This window comes from Choloepus didactylus, chromosome 10 (genome assembly GCF_015220235.1).
Source record: "Choloepus didactylus isolate mChoDid1 chromosome 10, mChoDid1.pri, whole genome shotgun sequence".
NCBI classification, from domain to species: Eukaryota; Metazoa; Chordata; class Mammalia; order Pilosa; family Megalonychidae; genus Choloepus; species Choloepus didactylus.
The window spans coordinates 85,375,098-85,389,354 of NC_051316.1; the positions used below are offsets into that span (position 1 = coordinate 85,375,098).

The following is a 14,257-nucleotide window of genomic DNA, read 5'->3' on the forward strand; positions in this document are numbered from 1 at the left end:
TGAATGGTGGTGATGGTAGCACAACATTGTGAGTGTAACTTACACCACTGAAACTTATATTTGAAAGTGGTTATATATTGCCAGAATAAAATTGAAAGGAAAAAAAAATACTACACAACACAGTAAAACTTAATGTAAACTACAGACTACAATTAATAGTATAAGTATAATAATATTGTTCCGTTGATTGTAACGAAAGTACCACACTAATACAAAATGTTAATAATAAGAAAAAACTGTGTAAAGGGGCTATACAGGAACGCTGTACTTTCTTCATTCTTTTTTAATAAACCTATAACTTCTCTAATTAAAAAAAAATTATGGAAAAAAAAATTGGGTAGAGTGCAATACTAGTGGTCAATAAGAAGAAGAGGTAAGGGTTATAGAATGTTTGGGGTCTTCTTTTTTCTTTTTATTTCTTTTTCTGGAGTAATGCTGATGTTCTAATATGATCATGGTGACAAATACACAAATATGTGATGATACTGTGAACCATTGATTGTATACTTTGGATGGATTATATGATGTGTAAATATATCGCAAGAAAATTATGTTTTTTTAAAACAATAAAAAAGAAGTCCAGGAAAAAAATATATCATCTATTAATGAACTTAAGGTGCTGTTTTTGAATCTTGATGGCTGTTATTCAAAAACGAGTGTTTTGTACAAAAGAAAAAGTAACTTGAACTGACAGATATCTATAGAATACTCCACACAAAAACAGCAGAGTACATATTTTCCTCAAGTGCACATGGAACATTCTCCAAGATAGATCATGTTAGATCATAAAATGTCTCAATAAATTTAAAAGGATTGAAATCATACAAACTATATTCTCCAACTACAGTGGGATGAAATTAGAATCAGTGACAGAAAGAAATTTGGGAAACCCACAAGTATGTGGAAATTAAACAACATACTCCCAAATAACCAATGGATCAATGAAGAATTTGCAGGAGAAATTAGAAAATAATTTGATATAAATGAAAATGAAAACAAAAATACCAAAACTTATTGGATGTAGAGAAAGCAGCTTAGAGAGAAATGTATTCCTATAAATGCCTATATGAAAAAGAAAAAAATAACTCCAATCAATAACCTAACCTTCTACCTTAAGAAAACCAGAAAAAAATAAAAGCAAACTAAACCCAAAGCAAGCAAAAAGGAGCTAATTAAGATGAGAGTGAAAATTAATGAAATAGAGACTAGAAGAACAATAGAGAAAAACAATGACATCAAAGAGTGGTTCTTTGGAAATATCAGCAAAATTGACAAACCTTTAGCTAGATTGACTAAAAAACAAGAGTGAAGAAGATTGAAATTACTAAAATCAGGAATGAAAGAGGAGGGAAATAACTACTGGCCTTATAGAAATAGAAAGGATTATGAGGGAATGCTGTGAACAATTGTATGTTAAAAATTAAATAACCTAGATGAAATGGTCATGTTTCTGGGAAGACACAAACTACCAGAACTGACTCTAGAAGAAATAGAGAATCTGAAAAGGCCTATTAAAAAGTAACACGATATGTAATATGGAAAGGTAACATCAGCCAATCAGAACATTTCTTCACTTCCTTTCATGTTTGCCTTATATAAGCTTCCCCTTTCCACTCCCTGGGAGGAGCTCCCTTCTACTTTCTGAATGGGGTGCTGCCTGATTTGTGAATTGCTCAATAAAGTTGTGAGATCCTTAAAAAAAAAAAAAGTTACACAATGGAATTAGTAATCAAAACCTTTCCACAAAGGAAAGCCAGGCCCATTTGACTGCACAGGTGAATTCTACCAAAGATTTAAAGAAGAATTAATACCAATATTTTGCAAACTTTTTAAAACTATAGCAGAGGAGGGAACACTTCTCAACTCATTCTATAAGGACAATATTATCCCGAGTCCGAAACCCAAGATGTCACAAGAAAACTACAGACCAATATCTCTTTTGAATGTAGACATGAATACTCAAATACTACCATACTGAATCCAGCAGCATATAAAAAGGATTACATGTCGTGACCAAGTGAGATTAATCACAGGAATGCAAGATTTGGCTCAGCATCCAAAAATCAATCCATGTAATATAACATATTCATAGAATGAAGGACAAAAACAATGTGATCATCTTAATAGACACAGAAAAAGCATTTGTCAAAACCCACATACTTTCATGATTTAAAAAACTCAACAAACTAGAAATACAAAAGCATTTTCTCGATGTGATAAAAGGCATCATACTTAATGGTTAACATCATACTTAATGGTGAAAGACAGCTAGCTTTACCTCTAAGATCAGGAACAAGACAAGAATGTCTGCTCTTGCTGTTTGTATTCAGCATTGTACTGCAGGTTCTACCCAGGAGAATTAGGCAAGAAAAAGGAATTCAGAGCATCCAGATTGGAAAGGAAGAAGTAAAACTATCTCTATTTGCAGACATCATCATCTTGAATAATGAAAATCCTGAGGAATGCACACACACACACACACAATTAGAGCTAATAAACTAGTTCAGCAAGGTTGCAGGATACATAATCAATAAACAAAAATCAGTTATATTTCTATGCATTCGTAATGAACAATCTGAAAGTGAAAATAAGAAAACAATTCCATTTAAAATAGCATCCTAAATATTTAGGAAGACATTTAACAAAAGAAGTGCAGGACCTGTACACTGAAAACTTCAGGTATCACTGAAACAATTAAAGATGACCCCAAAAAAATGGTAAGACATCTGCATTAATGGATTGGAAGATTCAGTGTTGTCAAGATAGCAATACTCCCCAGTTAATCTGCAGATTCAATACAGTCCCTCTCAAAATCCCAGCTGTCTTTTTTGCAGAAATTGACAAAGATGAACCTCAAATTCAGATGGAATTGCTGGGGATCTGAAATAGCCAAAATGATCATGAAAAAGAACAGTTAGAGGACTCACACTTGCCAATTTCAAAACTTATTACAAAGCTACAGTAGCCAAAACTATGTGGTACTAGCATAAGGATAGACATATAGATCAATGGAAAAGAATCTTGAGTCCAGAAATAAACCCCCACATTTATGGTCAATTGATTTTTGACTAGGGTGCTGTGCTGGTTTGAAGCTGTTATGTACCCCAGAAAAGGCCATGTTCTTTTAATCCATTCCTTTGGGTGCAGACCTTTTGTGGGTGGGAACTTATGGTAGGTTATTTCAATTTGAAATTCAAGGTAGGTCTTAATCCTTTTACTAGAGTCCTTTATGAGAGGATAAAGGACCAAAAAAAGCCAAGAGATCTTAGAGAAAAAAAAGCTGGAGAAGCTAAGAAAGGACCCACAGAGGAAACCACTGGAACCAGAAGCTGAAAGCAATGAAACCTGAGAGTTGAAGGACCAGCAGACACCAGCCATGTGCCTTCCCATGTGACACAGGTGACCTGGATCCAACAGCCTGTCTTCAGAGCCCAGGTATCATCCTGTTGATGCCTTAATTTGGACATTTTCACGACCTAAGAACTGTAAATTGTAAGTTGATAAATCTCCATTGTAAAAGCCAATCCATTTCTGATATATTGCACTCCAGCAGCTTTAGCAAAACGAAACAGATGCCAAGACAATTCAATCATATTAATGCATAATGAATTTCTAAATACTCCTTTCCATTATTATTCTTCAAATGTCTTATATTTTCATTAAACCATAACTAAATGCATTCTAATTTCAAATCACAGCTGAAAAGGCAACTGTGCATAGCAGTAGGTGGTGATGGTACTGGTAGTAGTCATTTAAGTGCAGGAGGCTTATCCCTAAAAAAGAGTGTAAGTAATTTCTTTTGAAATGAAAATAACACTACTATATTCTTCCCCTTTTATATTGCAAACTGTACATTCTAGTACCTCAAATACCAATGAAAGCTAAACATTTTAATAGGTCTTATCTTCTTATAGAAAGTTATATGTAGCCTTTATAGAAATGAGAAAAATGGAAAAGACTAAAGAAAGAAAAAGCTGTAATCATAGCCCCTCTGGAGAAATTCAGGAGTTAAGAATGAAACAAGGTCCAGATATTACTAGGAAAGACCAGCTTCATGGGGTAGCATTCTCTCACTGGATTTGCAACTGGCCGGTGTCAGGTCCTCAGTCTTGCAGGCAAGAAACTTGAATTTTTCAGAACACAGAATGAAGCCTTCTCTTGAGATAGACTCATAATAACCACGCTAAAGAGTAAGAGCCTGAAAATGTTTCTTTTGTAATTTAATACAAGGCCTCCAATGCCGGGCCCCAACCCACCTGTGTAGCCTCATCTCATGCTACTTCTACCCCATGCGTCCTTTGCCCTTGTCCTCAGGGTCACCTGCCGTTTCTCCCTGCCCCACACTCTGAAGAGCATCATGCTTTCTTTAGCCTCCATCCCCGGTCTGGCCTGCCTGTGCGACCCTCCTTGTACTCCAGGTTCCAGCTGGAACACTGCCTTCTCCAGGGTGCTTTTCCCAGGCTCCCCAGTCAGAACCACTCATTCCCACAAGGATTCTGTTTATAATTATTTACCTTGTAGCCTCTTCTGTATGCCTGCTTGACCCTCCCATTCTACATAAGCTGCTCGGGAACAGGGACTGTTTTTGACTTATCTCTTCCTTTCTCCTCAGCCTCCCGTGCCTAGCCCATTGCTTTGCCAGCCCCTCCTAGCTAGGCTCATGGTGCGGCATTCATGTTTTTCAGGTGCATAGCCAAACCGCAAGTCTGCCTGACCACTTTTGATAAATTTGGATGTAGCCAGTATGAGTGTGTGCCAAGACAGCTCACCTGTGACCAGGTCCGCGATCCTGTTTGTGACACAGACCACATGGAGCACAACAATCTCTGCACTTTATACCAAAGAGGGAAGAGCCTCTCTTACAACGGTCCATGCCAGGTACAGTTGTTTGGCTAACAAACCAAAGTACACAAAGCGTAAAAATCAGCTTATAATCTTTGACAGATGAATCAGCAGTAAGACCTGCCAAATGCAGAGAACTCAGTCCTCCATTTTAAAAATGGATCATCCCAAGACTTTTTCTCCTGACTCTGGAGAGCTGCCTTGCTATTGCTCAGACCTTAGCTCATACAGTGTGCCAGCAAGCTTAGCATGGTGTCTTACAGCCTATGCCAAGGAAAAGACTTTGATGCTTCATACTCTGGCATAGTCAGCACCAGTTTCTCTCCCCATGGTTCTGTGGGCATTCACTATAAAACAAATCAGGAACAATGTGAGTTAAAATAACCAAAAAGAGTTCTTTTTCTCCTCTTCCCATTGCAATCCCACCTCCCATTGCAATCCCACCTCCCACAGTACTGAAAAATGATTAGAAATTTCTCCAAGATTTAGTACCTTTTTACATCAGTTTATCTCACAGTCTTTTGGGGTTTGGGAATCTGCATTCATGTTAAACATAAGCCCCCAAGGAAAGTCCCATTGGGACTTCTCCCATGCACCGCTGATGTGTGCTGGCCACCCTCCCTGGGAGATTCCCACCTGTGGAAATCCCTTCAGCTTGTCTTTCCTAGGCTTGTTTCTCTCACGTCTTCTGTTCCAATTGCATTTATATCTTCTACTCTGAATTCTCAGCCTTCTTTTCCTTCTTCTTCCCTCTTGTGCTTATGATTTTTCTCTGACATCTTCCCAGCCTTCCCGAGGGATCCAGGGTCTATCTGCTACAATACTGATCTCCCCACACTCTTCTCTTCATCCCATACCCAGTATGAAATGATAAGGCCTCAGCATCTGCATTAAATTCATCTTCTTTTCTTCAAACAGGCACTTCTGGGATATTAATAAAAATCTGAATAGGGGGAGCAGTTATCTCATATCAGCTCACATGGAATGAGCACCCAAGTCCCAGAGAGGCTGAGGAAAGTAATCTGTTCAACCCACCTTGGGACGGCACCGTTGTCCCCCATTCAGTCCACTTAAGAGAGTCCCTGGAATTTATACTGTTTCTTTCTTTGTCCTAGAAATAGGGAGATCTGCGCTGTCCTCTTGGTTAGGAAAAGTACACTACAAAGGTCCAGGCTAAATGTGATTTGTTTGCCTTCAGCCCTTCTGCAGCGCCTCAAAGCCCGTCTGTGGGCACAATGGTGAGACCTACAGCAGTATGTGTGCTGCCTACTCGGACCGTGTGGCGGTCGATTACCATGGCCCCTGCCAGGCCGTCGGGGTCCTGTCAGAGTACAGTTCTGTCGCAGAGTGTGCCGCTGTGAGGTGTCCTCCACTTTCAGTCGCTGGGTGCAAACCCATCATCCCTCCTGGTAGGCTGGCAATATTTGGGATGGGGCCGGGGTGAGATTGGGAAGACTTACTTGTCTGCCTCCAGAAAAATGAATCACTGACAAGGAGAGAGTTGACTAGTTTATTTAAATTTTTCAAAAAACCTTCAAAAGATGCTGTCAAATGTAGAGAACTGCATTACTCTGGGTTGATCTTAAAAGCTACAGATTACCTTAGACATACTCTGGTCCAGTTGTTTTAAAACAATATGGCAAACTTTTTTCAATCAAAATCGTATACCAAACACCAATATATAAACAGGTAAAACTGTTTTTCATTACTAGAATTGTTATGAGTTCAAATTTGTGTTTAATTATTATAAAGTTAATGAATTAGTAGTTAATGAATGAATAATTGAATTATTTTGAGAACACAAACATTTGAAATTGAGAGAAACAACACAATTGTTGCCTTAGATTAGCCTTAGCATCTAATTTAATTGTTTTAGTTGCATATAATCATGAAAGTCTTGTTTCATACAGATACTTGTAAGTGATAACAGTTTTTTAAACTGCTTACCTATTTGTAGCCTCACACTCTTCAGTTAAACAGAAGTGATGGAAGAGGCTTTATTCCAAATCTGCACAGATCAGGTTAACCTGGAGTCTAACAAGTTCATTCCTTCATCCATTAATTCATCAAATGTTTATTGAGTTCTAACTACATTCCAGACACTCTTCTGACACAGGGAATGGCAGTGAGCAAAACAAAGCTTCTCTCCTAGAGACCACATTCTGAGGGAGGGGACAAACCAAATAGGGTTATCAGGCCAATCCATACCAAGGCAGTTGACCACAAGTGCAAAGAAATGAAAAGGAAGGGTGATAGGGAGGGCCCAACATGGGGAGGTTATTGGTTAATGGTCTGTCTTGTGTTAAAATGTAGCACAGTATTTCATTTAATTATGCTGTATTTTTTATAGTCTTTTTTCACAGTTTAAAATAATTTTTAAAATTAAATTTGAAGCAAATACTTGGGAACCCAGAAACACCAGCTTCCTCATTTTACAGACAGGAAAACAAAGGCTCAGGGGAAGCACTGCCCAGGATCACATAGTGAATGTTGAGGCAGAGGAGGGTTAAGGCCCCAAGTCTCTTGGAAGCCTATTCTGGGTACTATCTTACACCCAGCTGCCTCACCTGGAGAAGCAGTCAGGGGTGAAAGCAAGGACGCAGGAAAGAAAGATACTGGTAAATGTACGACCCCAGGTTGGTCAGGGAATATTTATAAAAGAGTAGTCATCAAGGGCAGCTGCGACTCTCCTAGCACAAAAATGAAGGATTGATGGTTTCACCAACTATTTTGAATCTTCCTTGTTTCTAATTCTGAACACATGTAAAATAGTTTCTGTTATACAGGTGCTTGTTGCCCATTATGTGCTGGGATGTTAAGAGTTTTATTCGACAAAGAAAAACTGGATACTATTGCTAAGGTAAATTGCCTTGTATGCTAGGTACTGTTCACACCTTATTGCTAAATCTCTCAGTAATCCTACAGGGTAGAACGTGTTGTCCCCGTTTATAGGTGAAGAAACTAATTTTCCGAGAAGCAACTTGCCCACGGCCATACAGCTCATAATCAGTGGAAGCAGGGTCTGAACCCAGGCCTGACTCCCTGTCCTGTGCTCCTCTCCTCACACACTGACTGGCTGGTGACCTTGCCTCTGCGCATCACAGTCAGCCTGAAGCCTTTCTTTTAAAAGGTCCCCTGCTGGCACAGGCAGCATAGTTAGGGGCTGGAGGTAGATCCAGGGCCAGTGGCTAGGAGATGCCCAGGATGGCTTCAAGGTGGCCTTTCCTTACACTGGCCCCCATTCCTCCTTTGGGTACTTGCAGAGCCTGCCATCTTCCAGGATAGTTTTGCCCCTTCCCCTGTTTCCTTCCATCACATTTGCTGCTCACTCTTGGGGAGACAGAGCTCTAGGAATGTAACAGCCAATACCTGCAACTACCTATTTTTACAGAAAGACCTTATCTCCCTGTGGCGTCTAGCTCAGAACATTCACTTTCAAAAAAAAAAAGTGTTCCTGGTGAGATTACTTATCTTGGCTACAAAGCTCCATAGTCAGGCAAAACCCCATTGTAATGCACTGTGTGGAGATAAAGAGTTCAGCCCTGGTGGGCCCTGGTGGAGCTTTGGTTAAAAGAGCCTCCTCTAAATACCTGAAGCTGTTGGGCTGCAGCCCAGTAGCCTTGATTCTTGAAAATGAGTGTGTAACTATGTAGCTTACCCGGTGTGACTGTGATTGTGAAAACCTTGTGGCTCACACTCCCTTTATCCAGTGTATGGACAGATGAGTAGAAAAATGGGGACAAAAATTAAATGAATAATAGGGAGGATGGAAGGATGGGATGTTTTGGGTGTTCTTTTTTACTTTTTTTTTTTTTTGGAGTAATGAAAATATTCAAAAATTGATTGTAGTGATGAAAGCACAACTATATAATGGTACTGTGACCAACTGATTGTACGCTTTGGATGAGTGTATGGTATGTGCACATATCTCAATAAAAATGAATTTTTTAAAAAAAACATTAAAAAAAAAAAAGTGCCTCCTCTGCTGGCATCCCAGAGCAAGGTAGCTTAGGTAGTTAATAAGGAATCCTTTTTTTTTTTTCAGGTAATATAATTATTTTTTTTCCTCTCTTTCTAGGTAACAAACAAAAAGCCAATAGCAGTTCTGGAAATACTTCAGAAAATCCGCATGCATGTGTCTGTCCCCCAGTGTGATGTGTTTGGGTACCTCAGCATCGAGTCGGAAATTGTGATCCTGATCATTCCTGTTGATCATTCTCCAAAAGCTTTGCAGGTAGGGGCCATACACATTGTGAAGCAATGTTTTCACCTTCAAGTTCAGTGGATTTAGAAGGAGGTGGGCACAAACCAGGACCTCAGGAAGGACAAAGGGGTGAGGAAACAGCAGCATTTGGGAAGTTTGATAGGGCAGGAGGGAGAAAAGCAAGGCAGTCTCTGTAGAACACAGCTGCCCCAGGTGAGCCCTTTTCCAGGCAAGCTGCCTACACATGTGTGTACCTGTCTGACAACAGAATGTGAAGGAGCTGGGAGAGGGCAGAGGTTAAGGCACTGTGACTTAGAGTGTGCAGAGATGGGAGGGACCTGAGAAGTCATCAAACCCAATCTGCTTGTTGTGTGGGTGAGGCAGCCATGGCCCAAAAGAGGGAAGGGACTGGCACAATGAGAGCCAGGACGGACTCCAGTCTATTTTCCTTTCTCATACTGTGGAGGCAGGTAGCACCTCACTCATGTAGGCCCAGGTTTCAGCATCCAAGTAGTGAGACTGAAGTGAAGGGGATAAATGCAAGTGGTTTATTCACTGCCATCATTAGAAACCTCATTACATCTAATTTTTTTTGTCCTCATGTTTAAACAGGAGTTAACAGCATATTCCCTATGACTATGTTTAACCATGTAAAGATAACATCTAAATGTGGATAAGAAGTGAACACGATTGTGGAAAAATGAAAACAGTTGATTGATTAGGACAGTGGCATTGTGGATCATTACTTTTCTGGTTTGATTTCCATTTAGTGCAGTTATTTTTTTATGTAATAAATGATGGCTATAATAAAATGTTACTTTGGCTAAGTAAAAAAGGACAAAGAGAAAGCACATTCCCTTTGAGGCTGTACTGTGGCTAGGCATATATGTGGAATTTGTCTGACATGACAGTTACACAGGTTCTGCAGTTTTATATTAAGAGAATCTAATTTATCCCTCCCAGGTTGAGGCCTGCAACAAAGAAGCAGAGAAGATTGAATCCCTTATCAACTCTGACAGCCCTACTCTGGCATCCCACGTCCCTCTCTCTGCCCTCATCATATCCCAGGTACAGGTCTCCAGCAGCGTGCCATCAGCCGGCGTCAGGGCCAGATCTCCGTGTCACTCCTGCCTCTTCCTCTTAAGCCTGGGCCCTGCCTTGCACTTTCTCTGGACACATAACTGACTGCCCGTGAAAGGTGCATGAAGTTCCTCGATCTGTTTTTCTACCTTGCGAAAGACATTCAGGACTGCTGGTTTGTAGTTGAATAGTGGCCAAGTAAAAAAAAGCGCATGTCACCTCTATTCACCAAACAGTATTTTTTTTTTTAATCTACCAATATCAGTAGGGTTTTGTGTTATGTTTACAAATGTTAAAATATGTTCTTCCAAATACTAATGAAAAGAGGATGTCTCTTTCTGGTGGATCACTGCCTTATGATTTACATTTCATTAATTAGATGGGACCCCCACTCTAAAACAAACTTAATATTGCTGATAAATGAAATGGCCTCTTTTTAGGAAGATAACTCACTGCTTTATTAGAGGTTTCTTATCGCAGAAACTTCATTTCAGAGTTCCTTTAAGTATTAGATTCCCCTAGTGTGTTTGTGTTTGTTTACAGATAATGACCTACTCCATCTAGAAGCCGGGGGTCACAGCAAAGAGCCATTGCTATGAGGGCATGAAATAAAGAATCTTGGAAATGATAGTGGAAATCATCAGGCAAATTAAAATAAATTTACTGAAATTTAATTCAGGAACTTACCTAGAGGGTTAAGCAGAAGAAAGCTGACTAAATGAGACTCTCACGATTACATATCTGTGACTTTTGTGAAAGGGAGAAGTTATGTGGCATCAGTGTGTCTTGCCTTATGCAGTTTTTATATTAACCAGATATATATTGTTTTTCATGAGTTAAATTTAGAGTTTTTAAACATCGATCTTTAAACCAATTGCTGCTACTTATATAATTGCCAAAAAGTGAAATAATTAGTAGTTCATGTAAATAATACATGATTTTTCTATTTTATTATGAAGGTGAATAGCCATATTTGTAAAATGACAATCATATGTGTTAACTCAGTACTTTCCGTTCATGAAGACATATTTGCTTTTTGTGATATGCACAATGTAGATAAGTGTTCTGTCTTTCTCTTTTTATATAGAATTATAAAGAATTGTGGTTTATATATTTAAAAATGTCAATCTAAGTTTTAAAATGTTTGCATGTTGTCTAAAAAATTGAATACTTTGAATGTGTTTCACAGTTTGAAATAAGCTATTCAATGGAATACTTCTTGTTTGTATGCACCTGAACTTAGGTTTTACATGAAGTATTTTTTTCAGTATTATAATATGTACCCTCTGAAATATATAGGAATATGCTTATTATACCAAAATGTTTAAATGTGGGCACTTAAAGCTTTCAGAATATCTCAGTGCTGATGTAGCATGTTTTTTGCAATTGCTTTTTTCTGTGTAAAAGTCTTCAATGCAATAATACTGGAAACTTTTCTATTTTAATAAAAAATAACTTTTATATGGTCTTGTGCACTTCCAAGCAATCTGGATATTTAAAATGAAACCAGTGATCATGCTTGGGAGATCTGTGTTCTTTGCTCTGGGGTAAGAAGTCATGAAGTGTTATTACCCTAGGCCCAGGGACTGGGAGAGCAGGGCAGCTAGACTAGAGCTGGTCAGACCAGACCCAAACGAACGTGCCAAGAGGGCTGGCAGTGGCAGAAAGTCAAATACGAAGACTCCATCCTTAGGCCTTCAGGACAGAGAGTGTTTCAGACCCTCTTCTACTTCCCACTGCCTTGGACAGAGAGAATTTTGGAATATGGAGACACAAGGCTTATTGATCAGGTCCTGACAGGTTGTATAAATCAGTTAGGTTAATTTCCCAAAATCTCGGTGGCTTACCACAAAGGCTTATATCTTGCTCACACCACATGTCCATTGTGGGTCAGCTGTTGCTCTTCACCCCAGGACCCATTCCAGTATCCTGGCAAGGGGAAGAAAAGAGACAGTGAGAACCACAAGCTGGCTCTTAGGTCTCTGCTAAGAAGTGACCCTGTCATTTCTACCAATATTTACTGGCCAAAGCAAGTCACATGGCTACTCCTGAGTTCAATAAGGTGGGGATGTATCATACATGGTGTTTGGGGGAAGGGAGAGGTGGTAGGGCAGAGGAAAGGACATTAAGTGTATTGAACAATAACACAATCTATTACAGAAATCCTCTCTCATCATAGGATAGAACAATAGCTGAGACTGATTTTATTTTATTTTATTTTTGTTAGAAAAAGCAGTAGAGATTTCATGATCTGGAAAAGAAACAAGAAAAATGAAAAAGGACCTTGGGTTTGGAAGAGGGGGTATATCCAAGGAAGGGGAATATCTCCTGCTCTGAGGAAACAATCATGAGAGCTCTGAAGATGGTTATGGGAAAAACAAGTCCAACAAGTCAGTTCAGAGAGATAGTGCTCGTTGACTGTCAGCTGTTGTGGTGAGCACACCCAGGCTGCCTGGAGGACACCTTGTCAGTGGTTTCCCAGCATCAGAGCAGGTGGAACCCCTGCTGGATAGCTCCTCGGCATTCTGCCCAGGACAGCGAAAGAATGCCGAGCCTGTCAGGTTGGGAGAGGCTTTGAATCAAGATCCTATGGAAGAAAGCTGGGGCTATGGGTGAGAAGGGAGATATGGAACCTGTTCCCCTTTAATTTTCCAGGGGATAGTAGCAGAATGGCCTGGAAGTCCAGGAGAAAGCAGTTAAGCAGTAGGAGGTTAATTTAGAAGGTGAGAAAACTTCATGAAAAGTAGATTCCATACTAAGATTCAGAGGCTTCTGCAGCCATCAGTAATGAATCCAGTTTACTAGAAAGACAGATGAAATAAACTCTCTGTCCAGTCCGTAGAAAGTGATTGGGCAGGAATGGACTCCAGGAGAATCATGGACCTGTCCTGAGCCACATGCCCACCTCTGTGGCAGAGGAGGGAAGCTGAGGGAGTTTCAGCCCCACCTGAACCAGAGAGAATGGATTTCCCACAGGAAAGAATTATGTTCCTAGAAGAAGCCCTCTGCTAGAGGTGTCCACTGGGGAGTGTGCATCACTGACAGGCCATTAGACCCCAAACCAAGCCAATCGGGAAGCACCTGGAGGCCAGAAACACACCTAGAGGTATTTGTGTACCTCAGCCATCAGAGTCCAGTAACTCAACCAATGGGGTGCTTCATAAAATTGACCTACTGAGAAAGCAAATTTCCAGAGTAATTAATAATAAAATAATTATGTTTTACCTAGAGAAAAAAAATGGCAATAAAGAAGAGAGACTATGATAAGTGCAGAAAATTTAAACCAGTTAATGCAAAAAGAAGCAAGTCAACTTGACCAAGATTCCCCAGCTTGGGAAAGATTGCCTCCTGTATGCCTGGCTCCAGAGCCAGCTCTACCAGGGAACTTCCTAAGGGCTCCGTGACAGAGGACCCTGACTTAAGACTTGATTGTCATGGGATAATACTAAATAGTTGCTCTCTCAGAAGTCATCATTTTTCTGTAGGCCAGGGATCACTCATTTGTGCCACCAGGTCCTCATTTTATGTCTATGGTAAAGAGACCACAGCTCTATCCTCAGGGTTTCATGGTGACTGTCTCAGCTCCAAGCCAAGCTCCAAACATCACATCCTCACACAAGTGTTCTAAGCAAGAAGAAAGAGGGCAAGAGCCACAGGGCCTTCTTTTGGCTGCTTGTACCTCTTATGAGTAAGAAAAGTATTTCTCAGAAATCTCTCCACGCTCCTCCTTCTATCTCCTTGGCCAGGACTGGGACATATGCCCACCATTGGCCAAGTGGAACAGGATAGCCATAGTTGGCTTAATCTGGGACAGTGTACTTTGCTGCCCAAACAAGTCAAGGTTCAGTAGAGCAATAGGAAGACAAAGGGCTGTTGTATTGGCCACCAACAGCATTTGCCTCAATAAAACCAGTATTTTTAGGAGAGTCTCAACTTGTTAGAGTATAAATATGAAAACAGTTCTATGTTTTCCAATAACTGACCCCTGATTGTGTTACGTGGACTCCTTTTTTTCCAGCTAGGTAGTGGAAACCCCATAACATCTCTGTCTGATTCCATAACTTTATTAGTTACCTCCAGTTATTCAAACAATCTCACTGCATTCCTCAGGCCTCTCTCCTGGTTATTTTT

The 14,257-nt window shown here is 40.0% G+C and overlaps 1 protein-coding gene across 3 annotated transcripts in view; it reads left to right on the plus strand.

The window, feature by feature from the left end:
- RECK (reversion inducing cysteine rich protein with kazal motifs) overlaps positions 1-11,587 on the plus strand; it is a 115,724-nt gene extending 104,137 nt beyond the window's left edge. For all 3 annotated transcript variants that reach the window (XM_037797618.1, XM_037797619.1, XM_037797621.1), the window contains 5 exons: positions 4,686-4,878; positions 6,041-6,251; positions 7,629-7,702; positions 8,921-9,076; positions 10,010-11,587. In XM_037797618.1, coding sequence (XP_037653546.1) covers positions 4,686-4,878; positions 6,041-6,251; positions 7,629-7,702; positions 8,921-9,076; positions 10,010-10,231 — 856 coding nt within the window. In that variant the 3' untranslated portion in view covers positions 10,232-11,587. The remainder of the gene's footprint in view (positions 1-4,685; positions 4,879-6,040; positions 6,252-7,628; positions 7,703-8,920; positions 9,077-10,009) is intronic.
- Positions 11,588-14,257: the final 2,670 nt, after the last annotated feature.